The sequence below is a fragment of the Lonchura striata genome, chromosome 13 (assembly GCF_050655825.1).
Source record: "Lonchura striata isolate lonStrDom1 chromosome 13, ASM5065582v1, whole genome shotgun sequence".
NCBI classification, from domain to species: Eukaryota; Metazoa; Chordata; class Aves; order Passeriformes; family Estrildidae; genus Lonchura; species Lonchura striata.
In genome coordinates this window covers 9,813,867-9,841,489 of record NC_140715.1, presented here as the reverse complement: position 1 = coordinate 9,841,489, position 27,623 = coordinate 9,813,867, and the positions used below count along the sequence as shown (strand labels likewise).

Below are 27,623 nucleotides of genomic sequence, written 5' to 3'. Positions count from 1 at the left end.
GGCGGGAGCCGCAAAGCGCCCGGGCGCAGGGCCGGCTCCGGCCCGCCCCGCCGCGTGTGGCGCACCCGGCCCGGCCCGGCCCGGCCCGGCCGAGCCCCCGCCGCGTGTGGCGCACCCGGCCCGGCCCGGCCCGGCCGAGCCCCCGCCGCGTGTGGCGCACCCGGCCCGGCCCGGCCCGGCCCGGCCCGGCCGAGCCCCCGCCGCGCCTCCGGGCGGAGCGCCCCGGGCCCGCCCCGCCGGGCGGCGCGGCCTCCCCGGGCCCGCCCCCGGGCCGGGCCGGGCGCGGGGCTGCGCGGCCGAGCGGGGCGGCCGCTTCCTGCCCGCGCCTCTCGGAGCCGCGGCACCGCAGCTCGGCCGCGCTCGCCATGCGCGACTACGACGCGGCCACCGCCTTCCTGGGCGAATGGGGCCTCTTCCAGCGCCTCATCTTCTTTCTGCTCAGCGCCAGCATCATTCCCAATGGCTTCAACGGCCTCTCCATCGTGTTCCTGGCCGGCACGCCCGAGCACCGGTGCGCCGTGCCCCGCGGGGCCAACCTGAGCGGCGAGTGGCGCAACGCCAGCATCCCGCTGGAGCTGCGGGGCGGGCAGGAGGTGCCGAGCCGCTGCCGCCGCTACCGCCTGGCCGCGCTCGCCAACTTCTCGGCGCTGGGGCTGCGACCCGGCTCCGACGTGGAGCTGGAGGCGCTGGAGCTGGAGCCGTGCCTGGACGGCTGGGAGTACAGCCGCGATGTCTATCGCTCCACCATCGTCACCGAGGTGCGCGGGAGCGGGAGGGGAATCCCGGCGTGCCGGGAGAGCCGCGGGGTTATCGCAGTGCCGCTGCAGCTCCGCCGCGTTCTCTGCCGGCTCATTGATCTGCTGCTAAACCTGCCATGCCGAGTTTATTCTGGGGTCTTCTGTTCACTGTCATTTGCATAAGAACGAGGAAGGAAATTTTTATAGTGAGGGTGATGAGACACTGGAACAGGTTGTCCAGGGAGGTTGTGGATCTCCAGTGTTCAGGGCCAGGTTGGATAAGGCCTTGAGCAACCTGCTCTAGTGGGAGGTGTCCCTGTCCGTGGCAGGGACTGAATGATCTTTATAATGTCCATTCCAATCCCTTAACATTGTTTGTTTCTATAATGAGCTTCCAAGTGAAACCTGTTTCCTTATCCAGCGAAACTGATCACTCTGCAAATCTTGGTTCATCGGGTATCCGTGCAAGGGGCTGGAGCAGGGTCAGCACTGGGTTCAGCTTGGTGTGACAGAGATGTCTCTTTGAACATCAAGTTTTGTGTTTATTTTCTTTCTTTAAAAAAAATAAAGATGGTAGAACTCATAGGATCACAGGGTGGTTTGTGTTGGAAGGGGCCTTAAGGAACATCTAGTTCCAACCCCCTGGCAGGAACACCTTCCACTAGACCAGCTTGTTCCAAGCCCTGTTCAGCCTTGCCTTGAGCACTTGTAGGGATGGGGCATTCATAGCTTCTCTGGGCAGCCCGTGCCAGTGTGTCACCACTCTCACAGTTTAGCGTCACCCTGAGTTGTGCAAGATGCACGGGTTGGGGAGGCCTGGTTTGATGCTTTATTCAAAGGACTCTGAACTGTGTGCCCACAGTGCCTCTGCTTTGGTCTCTGCTCACGTGCTGGGACAGGTCATGTTTGTGTCTGTGCAGGTACACCGCTTGCGTCAAGTCTGGGCTGTGGGTAACCTTACCAAAGGTGAAGCTGAGCTGCTTGTCACTGCTTTCAGATGAAAGCTGTGCAGACCCACAGAAGCAAGGAAATGGGTTTTGAGAAGTACTTTTGAGGAACACTTGAGTTTCAATACAAGTATAGGCCTTTTTCAGAAGGCTCACAAAGCCTGTACAGTCCCATTGAGTTTTATGGAGCTGGAGCTCCATAACAAACCTGCCATGATTTCTTGTTTTGCAAATAGGGCTGTGATCAGTGTTTGGACAGTGATGGGTGTGAGAACTAAAGGACCATAAGCTGATCTGGGCACTAAGGAGCCATGGCAGCACAAGGAGGATTAGAAATGGTGACACAGGAGTTGTAGGAAACTCAGTCAAGGGTTTGAATGATTCTGACAAGTGCAAGGCATTGCCTCATCTGCTCCTAAAGAATTGCTGTTTTACTGGAGAGGAAAGCTGCTGGGAATGTCTCAGCTCCAGTCTTTGCTGGAAAGGCTGTTGTGAAAGGTTGAGTACTCTCAGGGCAGTGTCAGGCAGTTGGCATCTTCTGGGGCAGACCTTTCACAGGGGCACATGGGTGTTCTTCTCAGTGCTGTGCTGTGATCCTGGCTTAGATCTGGTGCTTTCTCTTTAGAGCTTCACTCAGCTTTGGCTTGATGTTAATTAAAATGTCTTGAGCTATTGGAGTATGGTGCAGGAGTTTTACAGTCTATAAGAAAAGGGTGCTGCTCACACAGTGCTGAGACTGCCCAGGCCTGGCTCCTTGTCTGTGTGACTTGGCAGATGTCCCGTGCCCGTGGGAGGCAATGTTTGTCTGCCCAGGCATCATACACTGAGGCAGTATTTTTTTCTCCTCTAATATGAATGCATCTGAGGGAGTTTTGCAAGAGCTGTGGCCTTTCACACACTTACAGGTTTTCAGTGTTTAACTTGTTTAATTTCTTGGCTTGGTGGTGCTGCTTTTATGATTAACTAATCTTGTGTTTAGTTGCATATCTCTAACATGTTGAATAATCATGAGGACCTTTGTCCCAGATTTCCATAGCTGACACTGGGAGGGGGAAGGGGGATTTTTTTTGATTAAGAAAGGTTTTTGCTGAATCTCTCATGACTTTAGAGAAACCTTGTTTATGGTTCTGCTTTTCAGGGGAGACTTAAAACATTCAGTTCTCTCCTACTTGAAGAGAGACTTTCTTTTCTCACAGACTAACAACAGAAGGTTATTATTAGCCAGTCTGCAGTATTTAACCAGCTTGGTGTAACAGAATCCCTTTCTGTCTTTTACTTTTTGAAATGCTGTAGCTCAGGGCATAAGAAGGGCTTTATTTTGGCTCAAGAAACCAACTGTGTCATTCTAATTCCTCCATAAGTCTGTGTAAAAAAATGAATGTAGGAATGGTAAAAGTTTATACATGGTAGTAAAAGGACTAAACCAGGAGTAATTAAGGGAAAATATTAACTTCTAGCAGTCAGAGCTGTTATGGGGCTATACCAGGAGTAGAATTCAGCAGTGCAGTTAAGGGCATGAGTGCACTAGAAATATGATATAATGAGGTGTTAGATGATACATCAGTCAGAACATTTTAGTTCACACAAGAGTAATTCTTAAACAGTGAACCATAAACAGATGCTGAATTTTGGATACACCTATTCATCCTTAGCTTCTAAAAAGGTGTTGTATTGTTCATCAGCTTGAAATCAGTGCAGGTGGTGTATGCCAGATTTTTGCATGCTTTGTGCCTGTTTTGCTGTTGGCAAACTTTTGGGCCTGTTGGCTTTTGCAGAGGAAGGATGACATGGTGGGAATTGCCAGGTGTCTAGAGGCTGGTTATGTGCAGAGTTGGTGCTCCATCCTGTCTGGGTGTTCAGAGAGGGAAAGTTCTGGGCAGAGACAAGGGCCCAGAGGTTTCCATTCTGCACACCCCAGGGATCCAAGTGCCCTGCTGTGCTGTCAGACCACAGGCCCTGGAGATGAGTGGGTTATGCCAGGGCTGCAGGAAGCCAGGGGAGACTGCAGCAGTGACATGTGCAGGACACCAATGGGCTCTGGGGCACAGCTGGGTATCCAGAGGTTTCCATGTTCACCCTGCTGGAAGACAGAGGGATGTATTGTTTCACTTTACCAAAATAAAAACACAGACTTATGCTAGATGTTGTAATTTATAGAGTCATAGAATCATAGACTGTTTTTTATTGATTGGGAGGGACCTTAAATATCACCTATTTCAACCCCCTTCCTTTAGGGACACCTTGCTTTAGATCAGGCTGTTGCAGGAGTGGGGCCAGCAGCTAAATTGTAAATCAACCTTGTGTTATCCAGGTTCAGCTCTCACCCATCTTTTCATTAATGTTAGTCACCTCCATTATTTATCATCTTTTAAAACAGGTGCTTCTTTTTTATTGTTGTGGGTTAATATCTGCTTATCACTGTAGATGAAGTTTATACTCATAACTTTGGAGCCCTAGGAGCTGAAAAAGCTGTTTGCAGCTTTGCAAAAGCTTAGTATTACTAGTCTTGTCAGAAGAAGGAAAAGAAAGTCTGGTTTTTGTTTAGTAAGTAAATACAAATGTCTGACAAATAAACAAAGGTATTCGCAAAATGCTGGGTTTTTCAAGGTGTGATTTAAAAAGCACATCATGCAGTAGTGTTTGGAATTGTAAAAAGTACAGCTATTTCTGACATCACAACATAAAGTAAGGTTAACATTGTTAAAGAATAGTAGGCCTGCAATTGATCTTGTTAAATGGAAACAGTGCTCTTTTAGAGGCACTGTGGACAGTTAGTGACAAGGTAAAATTTCCTTTATGTTGCCTTTACTTTTAAATTCAAACTTACCTCAGGTGATGGCAGTGCCCTTGTTTCCTTTCTCTCCAGCTATCTCAAAAATGTGATGTATGGGGAACAGTTCCATTTCTGCACTGGAATTGTAAAATATTGGTCTATTTCCTTCCTGTTCTATGCAAGCTTTATCTCTGTAAAAAATGTAAAACAACTAGAGGAGTGAAAATTAAGCAGAATGCGTATTTTGTAGACACAGACTTCTGTTTGCTTTAGATAATAATTTTCAATGTAACATCCAGACCTTTTAAGTATTTTGAATATACAAACGTGTTTTTAGAGGAAAGGGTGTTTAATAACACTCACAGCTCTCAATAGAGAGTACAAGCAGAGAATAGTTGTATGGATATAAACAAAATCACATTCAGCTTCAAAGGTTCTCAGTACTTGGCTATGGGACGGAGATTTCTTGAAGAACCTGCCTCTACTTGCTAAGAGAAGCAATGGAAGGAGGGAATACAGGGTACTGGGCCAGCTTCAAAAAGTCTTGATTTTTAAAAAGAAAATATTAATACACGGAACTTGCCACTTAATTTTTCATTTATACATGTTATTCTGAGCAAGAGAGGAAAAGAGTTTTAAAAAAATGAAGGAATGTGGAGACACAGTATCTTGTAGCTGTAAAAATTGTTTTGTCTCTAAGGCTCTGCCTTGTAGGACAGGAGTATAACCAGGTGAGGCTCTTGAAGGTTTTTGTCCAGCATTATTTAGGGTTCTTGTAGTGGCTTTAGGGAAGGGTCTTGAGTTTGTGTGAGGGAAGAGATCTGATGGAGTAATTTATAGAGTTTTTATTATTCTCAGTTTTGTCACTGGGCTTGCCTTTCTAGTAAGGGATTCAGAGACATGGTTCCAGGCTGCTGGCATGTGAGAGATTAAGCAGAACTTGGAAGGTGCTCTCCTAGAGAGGTGTGTAAGTGATGGCTGTAAGTGCCTGGGAGTGTTTGATACTTGGGCCCCAAACCTCTGCTTGAGAAGCAACTGCTTCAGTCCCTTTCCTTTTTGGTCCCCCTGCCTTCTAACCCAAGCTGTCCACATTCCTGGCCATCTCCATAGCCTGTCCCTTGTCCCCATCCCCTCTGCCCAGCTGTCCTCACCAGCGACTGGCATCAGCCAAGGATCTGCCTATGGAGCTGCATAAGCACAGCTCAGCTCCAGCACACAAGTGAGCATTTGTGCTGGGTGTGAGGCTGCTGAGAGACATCTCCCCAGCCTGATGAATGGCCTGGGAAGTAGAAAAATCACAAAACATCTATAAGATGAGTACAAGTTTAAATACATCTGTAAGATGAATACAAGTTTAACCTGCAAGGATGTCCTAAAGTAATAACAAAATAGATCAAGAATGCTCTGTTCCGTTGGGTACCAGTGTTGAGCAACTTGATGCTTCAAAATCAGCAACTGCTCTTCGAAAACAGGGTGGGAATGTTTTTCTGCTGTTTGAAGCCCAGATACCTTGCCAAGGTTAACCTTATCTTGTTCACTGGGGCAAAGGCTGTTACAGCTAGCAGGCTAGTTCAGAAGATACTAAGAAGTGAAAATAGCACATGATTTTAGAGTACTAGGTGACAGTATGCTGTGTCCACACAGCACTACCAGCAGCAGGAGTTGATTAGTAACTACTGGCACACTTGATCTTTGCCATGCTGATGTAGCAGTGTTGCCTTGGTGACTTCCTCTTGGACAACGTGCAGGTAAGGGAAGGGTATGGTTGCAAAATGATTCTGGAAGGATGATGCCATCATCACTGCCAAGTACTAAAATAGACCTTATAGGTGTATCATTAATGAGTTGAAGACTTCAACATTTATTTACTGGGGCAAAGGGTAACAGACCTTAAAATCCCTTTGTTCTAATTGTTGTGCTTCTGTGGAGTCTGTAAATAACTGGTATTGTACAACCAAGGTAGTTCTGCTTTGGAAATTTGATGTTGAAGTTCACTTTGATGCCTGGTTCAAGTGGTCTTCAGCATGACAGCTCCTCACTGTGCTTTAACAGAGAGGCCAGAAAAACAAGCTGGTAATCATTGCCACATTAGAATGCCCAGTATGTTTCCACCTGCCAATGCAAGAAGGTTTTGGCAGAGCTGTGCTAAACATTTTAATACCATGAACTTTTCCAAGAAAGGTCTCCACCTCAGTGATCTGAAGAAAATGTTTGTTATAGGACACAAACATGCCAGTGTCCGGAAACCCAAGTGTTGTTCAAGCCTTGTGCCAAAGTGCAGGGTGTAGGACAGATGAAAGGAGATGGTGAACTCACAGGAACAGGGTGATCAGCTGGAAAGTGTGATCTGTTTAGTAATGACAGACTAATCACCAAGACAGATTTTAGTTCTGTTATTCAGGATGTCTGACTGCAGTAGTTGATACAAAGAGAACTTTTTGTGAGTAGGCAAGTCTTTATGACAGCAGGATTTGTATTTGTGCTGTTTGTTTCTCTGGTAGGTGTTGTCATATAAAGGCATATGATAACCACTGAAACCTTTGGTCTGTATAGATTATAAGTTTTATAACAATCATTTACTGGTATTTCCAAGTCTCCAGGTATATTTTACTGAAGCTTCCTAGCTGGCTTAGCCTCTGTGGTCATGACAGGCTCAAGCTTTCTTTAATCTATAATGAAGTATAGCTTTTGTTGAAAAATACAGATTTAACTTTAAATGTGAATTATAGTTCATAATCTAAATGGTGTTGATAAGTGTACTAAGTTCAGTTCCTTACCATGAGTGGGATACATTTGTTAACACATTAGAAAGCCACAGTTCTGGAAGGGACTTCTGTAATGATACCAAATCGATGCTGGTGGTGGTGGTGGGATGTGCTGGAGCACTGCCTGGAGTGCTGCTACCTGAGCTCCAGGTGCTGTGAGGCTGGAAAGGCCTGGGGAGGAAATGCTGAGGGTTGTGAAATCTGATGGAGAGATTTTTCAGACAGAAAATCACAAACAGATTTATCAATGGAGAGGTTATGAAATTACGTGAATACAGTTACAAATTGGAAAAAGGTGCATATTGACTTTAACAATAGTAATTACTATGACTGTCTTATAAATATTAAGATAATGTAAGGGCTGGCAGCTAAAGATAGCTGGTGAGAGTGTAGCCTGTGTGAATGACCATAATTCATCTCTGGAACAGTTCCCAGTTCTAATTCAAAACTGGGTGCTATTCCATGAAATAAGCAATGGCTCAGTTGTATTTTGACATGGGAATCTGGCAGTGGAAGGCCATTGCTGGTGTTGTTCATTCTGTGCAGAGTTTTAAGTGATCCTCCAGCCTTAAAATATGGACTAGGCTGTAGCTGTAGCGTGGCTGTTAACAGGCTGAGGGCTGTGAGATTCCTGGAGTCAAAGGCTCAGTGCTGAGGAGATGGGGCTGGCAGACAGTGAGACACCAGCATTCCCATGTGTGGGACTAGGCATGAGATGGATGGGGGAGCTGGAGCACACAGCAGTTTGTTATGGAGCAGATCAAAGCATTGTAGGGTGTTCCCTTCAATTAATTGAAAAAAATAACACTCAATTATTTGTAACTGGGAGACAAGGAGGATTAATTATTCAGGTCAGGGTGAATATTTTCATTTTGGCCTTTAAAACCTAAAATTTTCCATTGCTAAAACATCACAAGGGCCTTGAGGGAGCTGTTGGAATAACTATGCTCAGGAGGGTTTGGTCTCACATCAGAAGCATCTGTTGCTCCCAGTCCCTCTCCTGCAGGGCTGCAGCACCTGCCTTCTGGCAGCAGGTACTGGGAGAGCTCTGGGAAACTGGTTTTATATCCTCCAGTCAGAACATAGCTGTGAAGGAGGGGAGGAGGGATCCCTGCTGGGTTTTGTCCTTTCTTCTAATATTTGCACATTTTTTCCCCCAGAAAACCAAAATAGAACTAAGAGTCTTTTAATAATAGTTGTTTATGTAGATGGAAAAATAAGATGAATGCTGTTTCAAAAACATCTGACTGAGCTGGGTAGGATCTTGAAAAATATTGAAGACTTTATTTAATAAATATTTTCTTTTATTCCTCATTTTTGTTTTAATTTTGGAAATCTTTGTTGGTTGGGTGTATCTTTCAAGTTGTATTTCAGAGATTCTAACTGACGTTAGTTAGATTCCCAGTGAAGAATGAGCAGTCTCCTGTCTCTCAAAACCATATTAAAATGTAATATTTTTCTTTCTATATTGCTGTTGCTATAGTTCAATTTTTCTTGAATTAGGAATGTGAATTTTTAATGGGAAACATTACTATATGCAGGGAGATCAAGTTTAGGAACTATTTACAAGGTCATGCAGTGACAAGACAAGGGGGAATAGCTTCATACTGACAGAGGGCAGGGTTATATTGGATATTAGGGGGAAATTCTTCCCTGTGAGGATGGGGAGGCCCAGAGAAGCTGTGGCTGCCCCATCCCTGGAAGTGTCCAAGGCCAGGTGGGATGGGCCTTGGAGCAACCTGGGACAGGGGAAGGTGTCCCTACCATGGCAGGGGTTGGAATGAAATGGTCCTTAAGGCCCCTTACAGCCCAAACTATTCTGTAATTCTGTTCTCACTCCTTCCAAACCCAGCTCAGCAGAGTTTATGAGGGAGGGGAAATCCTGTTAATTAAAAGTTTTTCCAATTCTCTCTCCCTTGCAGTGGAATCTCGTATGTGCCAACGACTGGAAGGGACCCCTGAGCACCTCCCTGTTCTTTGTGGGTGTCCTGCTGGGATCTTTCATCTCAGGACAGCTCTCAGACAAGTAAAGTATATACACCAGAGCTCTTTGATGCTCATTTGTAGGCATTTCTTGTATAGCAGCTTTCCTACTAGTGTCTTTCTGCAACTGCTAACCTATCTGTTCTGTGGCTGTCTAACCTGAGTGTGCACAGAGTGTGTAGGGAAATGTGCTGAGCTAGAACAGAATGTTACAAAGATTGTTAGCAGTTGTTATCTACATCTGCTTGTTCTTGCAACGAAGTCACTACAGCAAACTGGTTTCTTATACCAGAAAACAACACTGGAGATGAGTTTTGTCTGGAAAAATCTGATCAATGACATTCTCTTCTACTTATTTTGGAGTATGTTCAGATGGATCCCTGAGGCTTGTTTTATTTTTATTTATTTTTTTTTTTAGTTTAAATTGGAATTTTTATTTTTATAAACTATAGCTGCTCTTTCTCATCATCAATTACAGCATTTAAGTCCAATAATCTGTGTTTGTGGAAGCATAAATGCTGTTCAGCTGTACTCCAGAGAAGCAAGACTTTCTTGTTTATTAGTACAAACATTAAAAAAACAAGGAAGATACCATTAATTTCTGTCATGCCAACAGTTGTTTGTATTTTGTAAAGCTCAGTTTTTCTGATTCCCTCCCTGGGATTTGCTGTACAATACATTGTGTGCTCTTTCTGATTCCCTGAGAACAATATATGGTTCTCTAATTTGCTGGTATTTGCAAAGTTTCTGTTTCACTGAAACATAATCTGTATGCCACGAATCTTGTGGCATCATTTAGGGCCTTTCCCTGGCTTCCTGCCTGTCAGGTTGGACCAACCTCGAGCTGAGAGACAGTGAGCTTTTATAATTAACCAGGCCTCCTGTACTTCTCTCCAAAGCTATATGCCATGGTTTTTGTCCAAAACATCCCAGGGCAGGCCAGTGTTTGCTCTCTCTGTGATCCTGCCTGGTTCCTCCCCTCTCAATCCTGCTCTTTCCCAGAGCAGAGCCCGCAGGCTGCTGCTGGCCTCGCACCCCATCAGTGCACCCTTGTTTGGTGAGGTCCAGCAGTGGATGCCTTGTCAGCTCCTGTTAGGCAGTCATCACTGATGAGCTCCCAAAAGCTCCTGGGTTGTGTCCTGGAGTGTTCAAAGCCCTTGTGATGGCCAGCCCTTTGGACACGAGGAGGTTTCCTGTGGTGCTCTGCAGCAGGTCCTGTTTGCTGTTTTCTGAGCAGGTGGCTGCAGCAGACACCCAGCACCCATGCTGGCCTCCCTGCTAATCCCAACCCTTGATCCCAGCTGGCTTGTCACTCACCCCAGGCAGAGCTCCATGGATTCCTGCTGCCCTCCCATGTGAGGGAATGAGGGGTGATTCCCCTCTTCCCTGTGTGTCTCACCACCTTTTCCTGGTGCTGCTGCTTCAGAAGGTTCAGGTGCTTCTTTCCAAAGAGCTCCTTGTCTGCTACAAGGATCCTGAGCATCTCCCATGGTGGCTGCCTGGCAGGTGAAGCAGGAGCTGTTCTGGTGCCAGAATCCATGAGCTTCCCACCTTCCCACCCCTGGCAGGCTCCTGCAGCTCCTTCCCCTGGTAGCACAGACCTTCTGCAGGCGCAGGTGAGGCCATTGGTGCAGCCCATACCTGTAGCCACTGAGGGACAGCAAGCTCCTTCTCTAGCTCCTCTCCATGAGGAGAATGCTCCAGCAAAGCTGCCTGCAGTGTCCTGCACTGCAATGGGCCTGAGACATGAAGGTTGACAAAATATTTGGGGGTTTCAAGTAACAGTCTGTTCTTTGTGTGTTGTGACCCACCTGGTGCCCACAACACCAGCTGTAGATCTGCAGGTCAGCAGGACTTTGGAGCTGTGAAGCCTGCACTCAGACATCCTGTCCCTGCAGTGTGGGGCTGCCTGGACCAGGACAGCAGCAAACACTCTTGCAATAACTTGACAGGTTGAGTTTAGTTTAATTTCTTTTCTCTTTGGTTTTTGGGTTTTTGTTAGTACTTCATCAGGAGGTCTTCTACAATCCCTTAATTTGTTCATACTTAAACCAAAGGCAGTGAAGATTGTGGCACAGCATCACTGGCTGCCAATAGAATCTTCCAAATCTGAGTTTTACTTCTCTTCCATAAGGCTTTTTTCTTTTTCTTTTTTTAACCTGTTGATCTGTCAGGGACCATGTGCTCCTTGGAGGAGGAGAAGCATTGGATACTCTTGCACTTTAAGTTACTTATTCCTGATGGTTTGTTTCGCTGCTCATACTACCAGTAAGAAAGGAATAGTGTTCCAGCACATACTTGAAGATACTACATACTAGCAGCCCTTAGAATATTAATTTCTCTTGGCCAGTGATGTTTTTAATGTGTTTAGTATAGTTGTGCCTGTGTCACATTTCCTGAACCTCTGCTTTTTGCAGACGTTTTGTATCTCCTTAAGTATGCTTATAAGTAATTTTATTTTTCTGTTTCTGTAGATTTTGTTCATTATGTTGTTTAATCACATTTTTTTTTTTTCCTCTTCTCTTTCTTTTTTTAATCTGTCCATGGAAGGTTTGGCAGGAAGAATGTGCTGTTTGCAACTCTGGCAATGCAGACTGGCTTCAGTTTCATACAGGTCTTCTCTACCAGCTGGGAGATGTTTTCAGTGTTGTTTGTGCTGGTTGGCATGGGACAGATATCTAACTACGTGGCAGCATTTGTTCTTGGTATGAAAGTCCTGCTGGTCACTGCATGTGTCCTTTCATCTTGTGCTTTTCCTGCTCCTTTTCAGTACTGACTTAGGGTTGATTTGTTTTGCCAAGCAACACTGTTAAGAGTGTGGCCTCACCATGCATGAATAACTTCTCTTCTCGTTGGAAGCTTCCAGCTGATAGAGGTGCAATTTGAATTATTTCTATGGTTTACTGTCCTAAAAGAGGCAAAATCCCAGAAACCGACTCTTTGAAGTAAAGTCTATCTTCTAGTGGAAGAGATGATACATGTAAGACATGATTTTTTGGAGATTGGAACAAGATGATCTTTAAGGTCCCTTTCAACCCAAACCATTCCATGATTCTATGATTTTTCTGGGATTTCTGATGTCCATTTCGGGGTCTAAATACCTGTTTAAAAGTTGCAAAAGAACCAAGATAGGTAGAGTAATTTTTATAAAGTCTTCTTTAAACAGCCTATAGTAAAAATTTAAATGTCATCATGACTTTTGCTTTGTATACTTTCAAGCTAACTAAGACCATATTTAATCATGGGAATGTGAATTATCTCATTAATCTGAGATTTTAAAAAAATTTAATGTTATTTACAGTGACTTCACTGTCCAAAATACCACATGGTGGCAAGAAATTATTTCTGAGCCAAGGAAGGCTAGTTCAGGGTTGGAAGTAGTACTTAGCTAACCTCACTGCACATAGCTTGCTGCAACTGCTGGCATCTTCTTTAATTTCCATGGAAACAAGAAAGATTTTTTTTTTTCTCTCTGTCTCTTGATTTGATTTCCCAAAACATTTCAGAGGAGGCACTTACCCCTGTCCATGCATTTAATTCCCCTGGCAGTAGCCTGGTCTTTGTGACCAACATGAATTCCATATGTCTAGCTCAAAAGACTGAGAATTTTGACTAAATAGTCTTTTAGAAGGTGATACAGGTTGGGAACTTAGTTGAGGCACATTTGAATTATTCTTTAAAAAAACTGGTCACTCTTCATAAGCTGGAGAGGATTCTGCACATCAAGCTATGTTTAACTGTTGAGAATGTCAGATGATTTCAGCTCCTCAGGTAAAATGTGAGATGCTAAAAAGATAAAATTACAGAAATATGAGCTACATATTGAGCTACAGAAATGCTATGTGGCCCAGTTCTCATTCTTTTACACATATAATTACCTCCACTGGTGCAGGATCACAGCATGAAGCAGCTTGGTGGTGTCTCTCCAACTAGACAGCAGAGTGCTATGTCCTGCAACTCTGTAGTGCAGTGCATTTCAAAGCCAATTGCTAGGGGTATTTTTATTAAGTTACTTGGTTGCTATTAAGTGAAAATGCTAATAATCCCTTTGCTGTTTTGAGCAGGCACAGAAATCCTTGGCAAGTCAGTCCGTGTGCTGTTCTGCACGCTGGGTGTGTGCATCTTTTACGCCTTTGGTTACATGCTGCTGCCCCTGTTCGCTTTCTTCATCCGGGACTGGCGGATGCTGCTGCTGGCGCTCACCCTGCCCGGGCTGCTCTGCATCCCGCTCTGGTGGTGAGTATAACTGACTCGCAAGGCTTTGCTCTTTGGAAGGTCCTGTCTGCAGATTTCTAAGATGATGAAGCTAATGAAATTCGGGAATGGGTGGGTGAAGAATGATGTTGTCCTTTACTCGCCCAGTTGTTTAGCTGTCAGTCCATGGAATTGTATGTGATGTGACTGATGCCCAAGAAACCTACTCTTCATGTTCTGTAAAATTAAGTCTTGCACATGCAAAGAAAGCAAAAAAAAAAGTCAATAAAACTTCTGCACCAACTGAAATCCACAGGCTTTTAAGTATAGGTCTGAATAAGGGCAGAAGGAAAAACCAGTTGTTTTGGGCATTGGTAGGGTGACACAGATATGACAAACTACAGCTGTGGCACTTCTGTGTTTTCTTCTGTAGCTGTTAACTACTACTTTTGAGGGGCATGTAAAGCTGAAACAGTCCACGTGGTGGTGGTGTTGCTTCATTTACAGTAGCAGTTGTGTTTGTGTTATCATCTCGGTTCTAATGCAATCCAGTGACTGGGGAATTCTGCACTCTGATTTGCCTGTCACAGAATTTACAGTTACTAATTTTATATGTGTTAGCCTCTAAGAATGTGTTTAATAACCTACAGTGTGCTGCTTGTGTGTTCACATTTCTGAATTTCTTAAACTAATCCCACACTTGGAATGTTTGGATTGCTCTTTTTTTCTGAGTCACTGCTAATTCCTTCAGTACTTCTGAAATCCATAAGGGCATATTAGTCTGGTCTTGTTCCTTACACTAGTCTGCTGTTGTAAATCTGATTTCTGTTGTCACTGCACTAATTCCTGCAAGATGTGGCATGTTTAAAGATCTTCTTGCCTGGAACAATGTGTTGGTCCCTTCAGCAGTTCTTTCTATGGAAATGCAGGCTTGTTACTCTGAACCTTCTCTGCAGGGTCATTCCAGAGTCTCCGAGGTGGCTGATCTCCCAGGGGAGGTTTCAGGAGGCAGAAGACATCATCCGAAAAGCTGCAAAAACTAATGGCATTACAGCCCCAGATGTAATATTTGACCCTAGTGAGGTAAGACGTGTTTAGCAGTCCAGTTGTTTGCTGGACTTTATGTAAAGCAATTAATTGCATACAGATGAATGGAGTTATGCCTGCACTGCATTATGTGCTCCTCAAGTGGGTGAAAGATCATTGTTTTCTGCTGAAAAGCACAATACCCTTTCCCTTCATTGCAAAGCCTTCATGGTCCTGTTCCCACAGGAATGCCAACATGCATCCTAATGCAAACATCTTCTTCATCCAGTTTTCTGCCACCCTTTTTCCTTTTAAACTCCCTTTTTCAGGGGAAGATAATGAATTTGAGGTACCTATTGCTTAGTGATCTAAATATTTGCACCAAACAGATTCTGTGCTTATTCAGTCTATAATATAACTCTGTATGACACAGGGCTAATCCTGGCCAGTGACATTGGAAATACTGTTACTCTAGTTCATACTCTACCTCAATTTCTAATCTACATGAGGGAAAGCAAAACTTGAGTCCCTTTCAGGTGAAGTAGTGACAGGTATCTTTCCCATCTCTTTCTTCCTACATACTCCTGTTTTCTCTGCAAATCTTTCCTTTGAGCTGAAGTGTGCCCTTAAGGTGTAGAAGCAGTTCCATAGACATTCAAACATGACCTCAGAAAGTCAAGACAGACTGTTTGTGTATTCGAGGAGAATGGGCACTGACAGATCTCCAGAATCCGTCTGGGCAGTTGTTGGTTGACAGTTGAAAGTGTCCTGTGATTGTGATGGATTAACACTGGCCCAATGCCAGGCACCCACAGAGTCAGAGTTGCTTACTCACCCTCTCCTGCTGAGCAGTAGAGAGGGAAAAAAATTAATGAAGGTTTCATGAGTGAGAGAAGGACTGGGAAAAATATTTCAAAGGTAAAACAGGCTCAACTAAAAGTAGCAAAGTGAATTTATTACTAACAGAATCAGAGGAGGAAAATGAGAAGCAAAATAAACCCTTAAAACACTTTTTCCCCTCAGCCCCTCCCTCCTTCCCACTGACATCACAGGGAGATGGTGTGGGGGTTTTGGTCGGGTCATCACCGAGATTTTCTCCCGCTGCTCAGGGAGAGGAGTCCCTCCCCTGTGAGGCTGTGGAGTCCATCCCACAGGAGACCTCTGTCAAATTCTCCAGTGTGGCTCCACTGTCAGGAGCAGCGGCCAAACCACACCTGCTGCAAACGTGAACCCCCCCCCACGAGCAGCAATCCTCCCCAGACTGCTGTGGGTGGGTCTCTCTCCACGGGGTGCAGTCCTCCAAGGACAGGCTGCTCCAGCTGGGAGCAGGGCCCTCTCTCTCCACTGGGTCTTACACTGGATCACCTCCTCTCCTGCTCCACTGACTCCATGCTGTTCCCTCACATGTTCTCACCTCCTTCTCTTATCTGGCCAGAAGAAAAAAATTGTGTGTCTCACTTTGATTTTCTTCTTAGATATGTTATCACAGAGGCATTACCGACCTCTCTCATTGGCCCAGTTTTGGCCAGCAGCATCCTCAGAGCCATCAGGGATTGACTCTGCTCGACATGGTGGGAAGCTTCCAGCAGCTTCCCACAGGAGCCATTGTTGTAGCCCCCCTGCATGACAAAACAGGCCATGCCAAACCAGTCCAATCATTTAAGTGAAAATACATATAATATATATAATGAGTATAATATATTCGTTTGCATTACAATGCCTCTGTTCTGGGCTAAGGAGAATGGGAAGGCATTAAGCTGTAGGTGTTTGCTCCTGAGATTGAAACAGATTCCCTGGTGTCGAAGTCAGCTGAGGTGCAGACAAAGCTCTTTGTGCAGACTTATTCGGAGATAGTAGGGCAAAATCCCGGTCTTACTGGAACAGAGTAAGAATGCCAAGAAAACACACTCCCTCTGATACCTTTTCCTCTGGATCTTCCTTAGAATACATCTTTTTGTTCTTCTTCTTTCTTATGCTGTGGCCATGAAAACTCATCTATTGCCAGCACTGCAGCAGGAGAATAGAAAATAAGCTCTGGCTCCCAACATCTGCCTAAGATCACTGTTCCTGGAATCTTCTCTCTTGTTCTTAGAAAGAAACACAGATGTGTTTGCTGTCTCTGAATGGGGATGGATAGTGAAGGAGCAGAAGGCAGGGGCAAGAGTAGGGATTTTGTCCCAGGAAATGCTGGACAAGGGGAAATGCTGCTGTTGCAGTAGGTTGGGCTGGAGAATGTGGTGTGCATTTACACACATTAGCACATCAGCTTTCAAAACATACTAACTTTCTGACCATCAAAGGAAAATGAGCTGGATGAACATGCAGAACTCCTGTTCATCTTTGTGCTTTCTAAGGCAAAAGTAATATTGTGGCCAAAAGATATGTGCAGAACTCATCTGCATCAGTGGTGTATTTATGCTGTTCTTGTGTCGGCTCTCTAAAAAGCTGGAAAGCAGAAGTCTTACAGCCTTGTGAGGGTTTAGGAAGTATGTTTATACTGCAGAGAGGTTCTCAGAAATGTGGCTGGCCCTTTGCCTTCCTCATTTGGAGTGTGTGTTTGGGATGGAGCAGCCACCCGAGCTTATGGTTGGAGAGTCCCTCAAGCCTGTGCAGCTGGAGAGCAGCAACTGCAGAATTTTGACTCCAGAGATTTCAAGCCAGTTGAGGTCCAGCAGATGATGAATCACAAAGCAGCTGTGGAGCACAAAGAGGGCCTGGTTGGTTAAGAAGGGATAGAAATGTTTGGACAATAGGTTTAATTTCAAACCATCATTTTGGTTTCCCTGCCCTTCTCTCATAGCATCTTGTTAGAGACTGTCCTGGTAAAAATTATGTTGTCTGCTTATCCAGCTTTTAGAAGGCAAGGAAGCTTTTTCTCATCACCTTACTGAATTTTTCTCTTCCTGATTTTATGGTTTCTTTTATGGCTTGCTTATTTCTTCTTCTTCTTTTTTTTTTTTTTTTTTTTTCTTCTTTTATTTCTTCTAATTTCTTGGCAACAAATAGTGCCATGTGGGAATATCATGTGATTTATGAGAAAGGGCTGTGAGCTATGAAATGACTACAGTTTGTGTGATGTAAGTTTGGCTTCAGGCAGACTGAAAGCTATCAAAGGTAAAGGACTGTTTGGCTTTTGTAGAAAATGAGAGTGATTAAAGCAAATACACAGAAATTTGGTGTGTACCAGATTGCTGTTTCATTATCCAGACCTTCAGAACCAACTATCATTTGGAAAGAATTTTCATGTTACTGCAGAGGTTAGAGAAACTCCAGGTTGCTTTATCAGAGCTGATAGTTTTAATCAATGGAATTTGTCCTCTTAAAAACACCTTTTCCATATTTTGAAAAATCTTTACCTTGGTCCCCCTCTTTAGGAGTCTAAATAGAGTCCAAATTTAAAAAAAAAAAAAAAATTCAGTCTTACCAAGCAGAGAATTTGTTTTCATACTTTGTGGATGAATACCCTTGCATTGTTTACATGGGAGTGATTTTATGTTGAGTGGCTGGAAAGTTTAATGGGGAAAGGAGAAGATTGTTGTCTTTTTGTTTATATTCTTAGAAGATAATCTCAAACACAGGCTGGATAATGATGGGCACTCTTCAGCTCATTAGCCAGTTTGTCTCAGTTTGAATACATCACTCTTAGATCTAGCTCGGAGTAGTCATTGTCTAACTCTGCCCTCCTGCAGTTTATTGCAGCAATTCTTGTTAATTGTTGCTGTGTCTGCAATGGACTAGAGGACACTTTATCACTTTATTTTCCTGATATTTGAAGACTATTCTGTGTCTTTTAAGATGTCCTTGGTCTTCTGGCCCTTAGGCTAAAGAAACGCTGTACTTTTTTTCAAATCCTTGTTACTCTCTTCTAGTCTGAGTGCACTTGATTATCCAGGTGCAGTGCTCAAAACTGGATGTAAGAACCCTCCCAGTAGTGACATGTAAATCGTGATTTAATGCTGTTGCTTAATAATTCAAGTAACAAAAAGCAGTTGTTTTGTGAAGCCTCAGGCAAAGAAAATTATTACTATAGAATTATAGAATGTGCTGAATTGGAAGGGACCCACACAGATCATTGAGTCCAACTCCTGGCCCTGCACAAGACACCCCAAGAGTCACACCAAGAGCCTGAGAGCATTGTCCAAGTGTTTCCTGGGCTCTGTCAGGCTTGGTGCTGTGACCAGTTCCCTGGGGAGCCTTTTCCAGTGCCCAGCCACCCTCTGGGTGAAGAACCTCTCTCTGATACCCGTCATAAACATTCCCTGAATCAGCTTCATGCAGTTCCCTTCAGTCCTGTCACTGGTCACGAGAGTTAAGAGTTTCAGTCTAAATTTTAAGTGACTTTAAATGAGAGAGGAGCTTCTACTTTCACAACTAGTTGCTCTTACATGTGTTTTGTTAGAAGTCTCTTTCAGCAGATCAAAATACTGAGGTATAAGTTGGTGGTAGGACTTGGTTTCATAATCATTATTTTGCAGGAAGTTAAAGTTCCCATGTTTTGTTGTTTACTCTTTTACAGCTACAAGATGTGAATTCCCAGAAGCAACAGACATACACCATTTTGGATCTAATAAGAACTCGAAATATCCTAACTATCACAATTATGTCAGTGCTTCTTTGGTAAGCAAGTGTGATTCAGGAGTATGTAGCTTTAAATTCTAAGATATTCTAAAGAGATACAGACAAAACCAGCTCAAAAATCAATGACTAGCTGGCTGAAACAACAACATTCTGGTTACGTAGGTTCTTAATTTTGGTGACAGTGTAGGAACACATCTGGGTTGGTGTTTCCTTTCTGAAACAGTCAGGCTTATCCTGAACTGAGCCAGAATCCAAACAGCTGTCAATGAATGTGTGGGAATGCTGCCTGATTCCTCTTCTGACTGTAACAAAGTCTTTTTAGAGGAATGAGTAATACCCTACCCCCAGTCAGAGAACTTCTGCCCAGGGATCTGAACATAATGCCTGACTTAGGGGAGAATCTTTCAATTTCTTTTGTATTGGCTCTTAGAGGGAAAATGCTGCCTTTTAAGTTCTCATCTGAGATTTCCCTATATTTTCCTGCCATCTGCTTTGTCTACTTGTCATCTTTAGCTTGGTTTTCACTAGCTGAAGCTATGCTTTGTGCTCAATTTGATTAAAAGGTGGCTATTTTCCTTTACTAGAAATCTCAGTAAAGCTGTAAACAGAGAGGGTAACTGAAAACCTGCCAGAGGCTGTACAAGTGAGGTTTAATTAGTGCATGTACCTAATGACCAAACCAAGAAGGTCCCTCAAGTGCTTGGGAGCCAACTAAGTTTATATGCTGTCTTTTTGAGCAATGTTTCATGTTCCTTAGTGAGGCAGAGCCTCAGAGTTCAGTCCACTGACCTGCCAGCACATACAGGATGATGTGGCATTGTAGGTCAAAGGATGATTTGGCTTATATTTAAACCAGATTCTCTGGCCCATCACCAAGCACAAGGCCACAAGCACTCTGAGAAGGGAACTTGTGCAAAAAACAGCTCAAAAAGAAGAGTAATGTTGGTTCCTTGCAGAAATGTCAGTAAGGTGTCTATAATGGCCTACTGCTCAAGTCCAGTCACTGACTCTCAACGTTTGATTGGAAGTGAGACTGCCCTACTCCTTATCTGCTCGATGTGGGGCAGTAGCTCCTGGGCACAGCCAGGTTTGTGTGTGTGGTTGTAGAAATCAAAGGCAAAACCTCAAACCCAGGTTTGAATTGAACCAGCATTTCTGGTAGGATGAAGCAACTGAGAGAAGCACTGACATGACAGTATGTAATCCATTCTATTGCATTCAGTAACCCATCCTGAAGGGCTTTTTACCACATCAAAAATCAAGTTTTATGATAGGCAGGAAGAATCATAGAGTTGTAGTTGACTTACACACTCTTACCTCCTCTTGCAGAAAAGCATTTGGTTAAGTTGGGCAATTTTTTCACAATTCTAATTTGTATGTCAGTGACCTAATATCCTTTAAATTAATTTCCCCATATATAAAGATATAATATCCTGTGCTTCCTCACAGCACATACTTTTCCAGCCCGTGGTGTATTCTGTATCATGAATTAAAAGTTCTCACAAAAAAAGGGCTATAAAAGAGTATAAAAGTATAAAAGAGGATAGTTGCAGACAGCTATATATCAGCTTTACATAGTGCTGAGTGTTTTGTTAATTTTGACTAAGTAACAGGCCGTTAAACTATTCCCTTTGCAGGGTTTGCACCAGGGATGAAGAAGTTTGGCTTCTTGGCACCCTAGGATGTGTAAATACCACTGAAGTTTTTCTACAAAAGATATAACTATGTTAAGGTTTGCCAATATAACGAGCTAAGGCAATCTGCTACCAAAAGGGAGTTCCAGCACTACAGCTTGTATATAAAAATAACTCCAGGGAGCACACGGTGTGTAAAACACTGCAGAACTATTTCTGAGAAGAATGGCTTAGGGCAGGGCACCACAGCAGCAGGGGGTAACTCTCAGCTGTGTCACTTCATGCTTTCCCAGGTACACTAAGCAGCTTTATTTGAAGCAACTGGACCATGAAAGCTCTTCCGATACTCAGTGAGCTCATCTTTTGTCAGTGGTGCACTTGGTGCTGTGCAGTGGTTTTGCTCCAGGTTCTGTCATAAGGCAGATGCTGGTGGAGATGAAGTGCCAAGTGTTCTGTGCCTCATGTGTGCACCTGGACATGTCCTAATCCACTGCCCATTATTTCCTTATTTACCACGTTATACTTGTTGGTTAAGCTTAACCTTCTCTACCCAGCACCTCCCAAGACAGGACAGAATATGTCTCCAAGGCCAGTTGTGTATTTCTCTGGATTACATGGAAGCCAGCTGTCATCTGGCACAAATTTGAGATGGCAGTGATCCAGCCACCAAGCTCTGTCGTGATGCACTGGCCAGCCCAGGCAGCCAGCCATGCCAGTGTGATTTGGATGCTGCCCAGCCAGCTTGGAGCATGGCAGAGAAACTCACGGGCTGTTTGGGCCTGCCAGGATAACATACTCCTCCTCTCTGACTTCATACAGAAAGCATGGAGCATGATGACCCAGAAACAATGCTCTCCACCCAGAGCTCCCTGGTAAACATAGTGGAAAGCTGCTGTAGGCCACAGCAGCAGGAAAATTCAGTAGCTCAGATTTTCAGATTAAGCCTATCAACAATAGTAATGGCAGCTACTGCATTACTGCAGTGTGAATGATCATCACTTTCCTCCCAGGGTAATCTATTTTTTTTTTCCTTTGAATTCAAGAACAGTGTGAAAGATCAAAAGCATCTGCATGGTTTAATTGTTAACTTGCTGTTTCTGAAGTCAGCACTTCAGCTGCTTTAGAAGTGAACAAGTCTGCCAGATGCTGATTTTACCTAACACAGCCATTTCTGTGCTTGATGGAAATGTGGAAGAGGTTCATGGCAACCTGAGGAAGAAGAGAGATTTGTTTGACCCTGCTATTGTTTCTTTCAGGATGATAATCTCAGTTGGCTATTTTGGACTTTCTCTTGACACGCCTAACTTGCACGGAGACGTGTATGTGAACTGCTTCCTCTCAGCAGTGATTGAAGTCCCAGCCTACATCATCTCCTGGCTGCTGCTCCGCAACCTCCCCCGACGGTACTCAATGGCTGCTGCGTTATTCTTGGGAGGCTGTGTTCTTCTCTTCATTCAGCTGGTGCCTTCACGTATGGAACCATTAGTTGATCTCACATGTCTATGATAGTGACGTGCAGTACCTTGCACGGGGCAGATGTGGAGGAAAGTGTCCTGAGGGGACTAAGTACAGACACTCGTGTCCTGTCTTTGCTCCTCTTCCTTGGTTCTCAGTACAAGTAACTGCCACGCCAGGACACTCATTTCAGTTTGAAAGGTGGATCATTGGCTTTGGGATGTTGGGATTAGAACTGTAGTCCAGTTTTGCCTCTAAACTACGTCTCTGGCAGGGTGCCCTGGTAAGGTCAGGTGTAAAACCAGGACTAAACCAAACAGAATTTGGTAACTGGAAGTTACCAGGGGGATGCAGAACTCCCTTCCCAAACAGCTATTGATGACTTCAGAGCTTGTTTAAAGAATTACTTTTAATGGAGTCATTGTGAAAGTCTTTTTGGTAAGCAGAGATGCTTGTACTGAATTAGTGTTGATAGTTAAAATAATGTGTAGCTACTGGGAAGGAGGGCCAAGCAACATTTGTTGGATTTCAAACCATGTTAGATTAATAGGGCTATGGAGTCATTACTGATAACAATATTGAATATAAGGTTTTGCCTAGGACTCACTTAAAAATCAAAGATACACAAAAGAGAATGTGCAAGTAGTGCCTTGCTTATTTTACACAGGTAATATATGTGCAGCATTCTCAGGTTTGATGTTTTTTTCCCCCTGTTCTTTGAGTCAATTGGACATTGATACGATCTGTTTTGATTTTGAAATCTTAACTGTTTCAGTTAAAGTCAACTCAACTTTCTATAATTAAATTATTATAGCTAAGAGTGTTAATGAAACTAAGAATGTAGCTAAGAATGTTAATGAAAAATCAGGTTTTTAGGAAACCTAAAATAAAATAATTTGTTTCAAATGTCTTACTTTGTTCACTTTATTAAAAAGGCATATATGGCATTTTTTGCAATAGCAGAGGTCTGGCTCCTGAATCCTGAGAGGATCTCAGCAGTTCTGTCTCTGTTCTCCTTATTTTTCACTTGGCAGGAAGCCCTGTTCTCAAGAGAAAATGGAAATGATGATTTTTAGTAATTTTAAAAAGAAAACATTTAAAAAGAACATTGCTTATGTTTGTGGATATTTACAGGGCAAAAAGACACCACGTATTGGAGTCAATTAGGCAGGAGTTACACAAACAAAGGAGTTAAGGGATACAATGAATTGCAGGAGCCTAAGTCCTGGCTGTGTTTGGATTTCAGATCTCCGTGCACTGTCTATTCTACTGGTGATGTTGGGCAAGTTTGGAATCACATCTGCCTTCTCAATGGTTTATGTTTACACGGCTGAGCTCTACCCAACAGTAGTAAGAAACATGGGAGTTGGAGCAAGTTCCATGGCCTCCAGACTGGGCAGCATCCTCTCACCTTACTTTGTTTACCTCGGTGAGTTACCTGGGCTGCAGGAGAGATGCACCAGACTCAATCCTCTTGCCTCAATAAGGATGCTTCTTACAGCTATTTATTCCCACTCCCTTGAATCCCTACAACCACAGTTATAACAACATACACCTTGAATGTCAGGCTCTGATGGGGGTTGTTTGGTTTTGTTTTTACTGAAAGCACAAATCTTACACAGGTAAAGCCCTAAACCTTGGTACAAACATTACCATAGAACCACAGGATGGTTTGGGTTAGAAGGAACCTTAAATATCATCTCATTCTACCTCCCTGCCACGGGCTGGGACACCTTCCACTAGACCAAGCTGCCCCATGCCCTGTCCAACCTGGTCTTGAACACTTCAGGGATGGAGCAGCCACAGCTTCTCTGGGCAATTATCAGAGACTGAGAGCTAATGCAGGGGTTTTTTTTCCTTTCTTTTTTTTCTTTTTTTGTGTTTTACATAGGTGCCTATGATCGATTCTTGCCTTACATCCTGATGGGAAGCCTGACTGTGCTGTCAGGAATTCTCACACTATTCCTGCCTGAAAGCTATGGTATGCCTCTTCCTGACACCATTGATCAAATGCTGCGGGTGAAAGGGTAAGTGCCACCTGCTCTTAACACTCCTCTGCTCTGAGGAATGGACTTGCCTAGGTATGGTCAGAGGGAGAGGCTGGTTTTGGCAGCAAAGGTAGTACTCTGTTGAAAATACAAAAGTTTAGCTGAAGTTTTAGTCCCTCTTCCCAAGTGTAAATGGTCATGTGTACATCTCTCAGCTCCAAATTTACCATTTGACTCTGATGACTTAATAAAAGTACATCTGAGGAATGCATTTTAAATGTGTGTTGCTTTATCAAGCTATAGGGACATGTTGTAGGTCCTGAAAGTCTCCTAAGTGCTGGGGAAGAGCTAAACTCCTCCAGTTTAGTCCAGCTGATCTAAAAGGCACTGACAACATTTGGGCTTTTGCCATAGCTCCGATTGAAGGTGACACAGGAGCATAGATGTGGTGTCAGAAAGGAACCTTTTCACATGAAATGAGCAGGATATTAAAATTAGGAGGCTGTAATGTCAGACAGGACTCAGATTTTTTTTTTTCCCCTAAGTTCTCTCATCTGTTTTTAAAGTTATTTTATTTTTTCTTTCTTCAACCCCCAGGTTGGAATACAGGCCTCCATCTAGTAGCACAAGGGATTCCAAGGAGGAAGAAGAAAATCCAGAGATTTTTAAAAGCACAGCTTTTTGATGGAACTCCTATGTCTTTCCTGGTGGACTGAAAGTTAAATGGACTTTTCTTCTAAAATTTATTCTAGAAAGGGCTAGTGGCAACACTTTGTTTTCTGTAATTTGAACCTTATTTATTAATTTAAACACCGTATTTCCTACATTCTCTTTTTATATGAACATAAATACTTTGTAGCCTTCAGTGAGAATTTTTTAGCCACGGTTCAGTTCATGCAGTAGTACCATGGAGCAGAATCTGATCAATCTTTTGTAACTTTACACATATAGTTCAGCTGAAAGATACTTGAAAATGAGTTCAAGGGCTGGCAGGGTGCCTGGATTCTTCAGGGAACCTCCTCCAGAGCTAATGCTTACATCAAGAGGTAAAAATTGCCTGAAAAGGTTGCTCATTGCTTTTGGTTCCTTGACGTCTGTTTCTGGACAGGAAACTTATTTATTATAGTGAAGGTTTATGACAACGTGCCTCTCTGTGATCTTACTCAAATGACTTTGCACGTGCTGAATTTGTTACCAAATTGAGAAAGATGCAAAGAAAGATTTTGAGAATCAATTCTAACCTGTTATGTTTTAACTCAGCATAGACTGAAAGGATTGTCTTGCACGAAGTATTTAGCACTGAAATTTTGTTCACAAAATTCACTTGATTCCAATGCTGGAGTTCAACTGTACCTTCTTGGTGAAGTTGTTTACATCTGACCTTGGATATGGCCTTTTTTCAGGCTGGATTTATTCTAAATAATGCAAATGGTTTCACCTGTGTGTAGAGGGAGTTGTGTTAGTTTGGCATTCTCCCTTTTCAATGTGTGGTGTTAGTTTTATGTGTAAATTGTTTTAATGTTTTCTGTGCAATTTGGTTGATGAAAACAATTCTCCTGTCTTTGTTATGTGTTTTTCCCACTCATACACATGCACACAATTAATATATTTAGTTGTAAATTTTTATATTAATCATGTCACTGCACTGACCTCATGGTGGAATGTACTGAGAACAAAACTCAGAATGTATCTCTGACCCCTGATTTTCAATCTTAAAGTGTCAACTATATGATTGCTGTGAGGTCTTTTCATTCTAAGTTAAGATTCACTTAACTTATGTAATCAGTGAATTGCTTTTAAATTGTTCAAAAAAACCCAACAAACCCACAAATCTTGTTGATAGTCTGCCAAGAAACTGTCCTCGTGCTATGGAAGTTTGGCATTACCTGTGTTTCTTGAAATATACAATATATATATATATAGGTACACAGTGTCTCATTTGTGCTATGCTGGTTACAGTGTGACAAATGTGAGTGGTGAAAGATTTCTCTCTCATGGCACTTGTGTTTTGTTCTGTCTTGTTAAATTAAGACAATAATAATAAACAGCCTAAACCTTTGTAGCCTAAACTCTCAGGGTCCTTACTCTACTGCAGCAGCTGGCTGGGGAAGTTTTGCATTTTCTTATGGTGTTTAAATATACAGGTGGTGTTGGCTGATTCCAGACTTCCATTAATTAATATCCCAAATTCTGACCTTGGTAACAGACTCGAGAAATGGGACTGATGTGTACTTTGGACTGCTTGTCACAGGAAGAAAGTAGAAAATGCTATACAGACTGTAGTGATTTGGTTAAATCCTTCCTAACAGTGTCCTGAGCTCTAGGGTTTCCTTTCACTTTTTTCATTTTCTCACCTCTTTGTTTAAGATTTTCATTTATGAATGCAGCAAAGAGCTGACCAATGTCCCCAGGCCAGAGAACAATACCAACAAACACAGTGTTGTCAGCTTTTCCAAGGAAAGAAATCCAAAGCTTGAGGCAGGTTCAGTGTCACTCCTGTTTAGTAGGTTGACAAGCCCTGAGCAGGCAGGTTTAAAATGCAGTGTATGATTTGAAGCTACTACCAAAATTGAGAATCTGGATTTTACAAACCTCACTGTACATCACAGGACAGCCTTGACATGCACAAATACATGTCAGGGTAGTACATGTAACAGCCAGTCCCCCTTGCCCAAAAACATAACCTGATTTGTTAGGCTTACAGCATTTTTGAAACATTAATTGCAAGCATAAGAGTACTCTGTACAACGTAGTACAGATGTTTATCTTTGTAATGCTTATGTTTAGGGACTGGAGCATTGAGAAGCAGCTTTTTTTGTGTGTGTTGTAGAAGAATGATCTGGTAACTGCAGGAATCTGAGGCAAAACACATTTAGCTGCAACTTCCTTGTAATGAATTTGCCAATGTAAACAACCATGTTCCATAAGGCTCTTCCTGTAAACAGCTTCAGAAAATACCCTGAAATGTAAGATATGTGCTTGCCTGATACATGCTTTAGTCTGGAAATTCCAGTCCTAAAGTGCAGTGTCCATTTAACATCCGATTTAGCTGTAATTTCTCACCCACTGTTCTATCAAAGTATGTGCCTTGAAAGAGAGACTTTTTTTCTTGAATATTTAAATATTTTGATGTTTACTAAAGTTCTGTGTGAGGTTTTCTGTTGTTATTGTTAGTTTGGGATTTTTTTACAAATCCAAATTGGGGAATTTCCTAGTTATGACTAATACTACAAAGCCCAATAGCAATCACTTCATGTCAAAAAAGGTTTTTTCCCTTGCTTATGTTTTTAAAAACACAAAGTCTGAGTCAGAAATGTGGAACATAATTGATATAGCAGACTGGGTTATTTTGTACTTGCTGTTTTATCCTACTCTTTTCAAGTTCAGCTCTGAACCAAGGATCTTGTTCTAGTAGGTAACAGGCATCTCCAAAATAAACTAAGGGAATATTATATAAACAAGATACAGATAAAAGGACCTGATACAGTCATGGGCAAATCTTAGAGTGGTATCTGTGCTGGCAGCAGATAAGATTTGTAGCAC

At 43.1% G+C, this 27,623-nt stretch overlaps 1 protein-coding gene across 1 annotated transcript; it reads left to right on the top strand.

Moving 5' to 3' along the window:
* Positions 1 to 273: 273 nt before the first annotated feature.
* Positions 274 to 26,149, top strand: LOC110481037 (organic cation/carnitine transporter 2). Its single transcript, XM_021549450.4, has 10 exons — positions 274 to 758; positions 9,145 to 9,248; positions 11,756 to 11,910; positions 13,270 to 13,441; positions 14,356 to 14,482; positions 18,942 to 19,042; positions 21,894 to 22,108; positions 23,339 to 23,521; positions 23,984 to 24,119; positions 24,678 to 26,149. Exons 1-10 carry the CDS (start codon positions 366 to 368, stop codon positions 24,763 to 24,765), a joined length of 1,674 nt encoding a protein of 557 aa, XP_021405125.3. The 5' UTR covers positions 274 to 365; the 3' UTR covers positions 24,766 to 26,149.
* Positions 26,150 to 27,623: the final 1,474 nt, after the last annotated feature.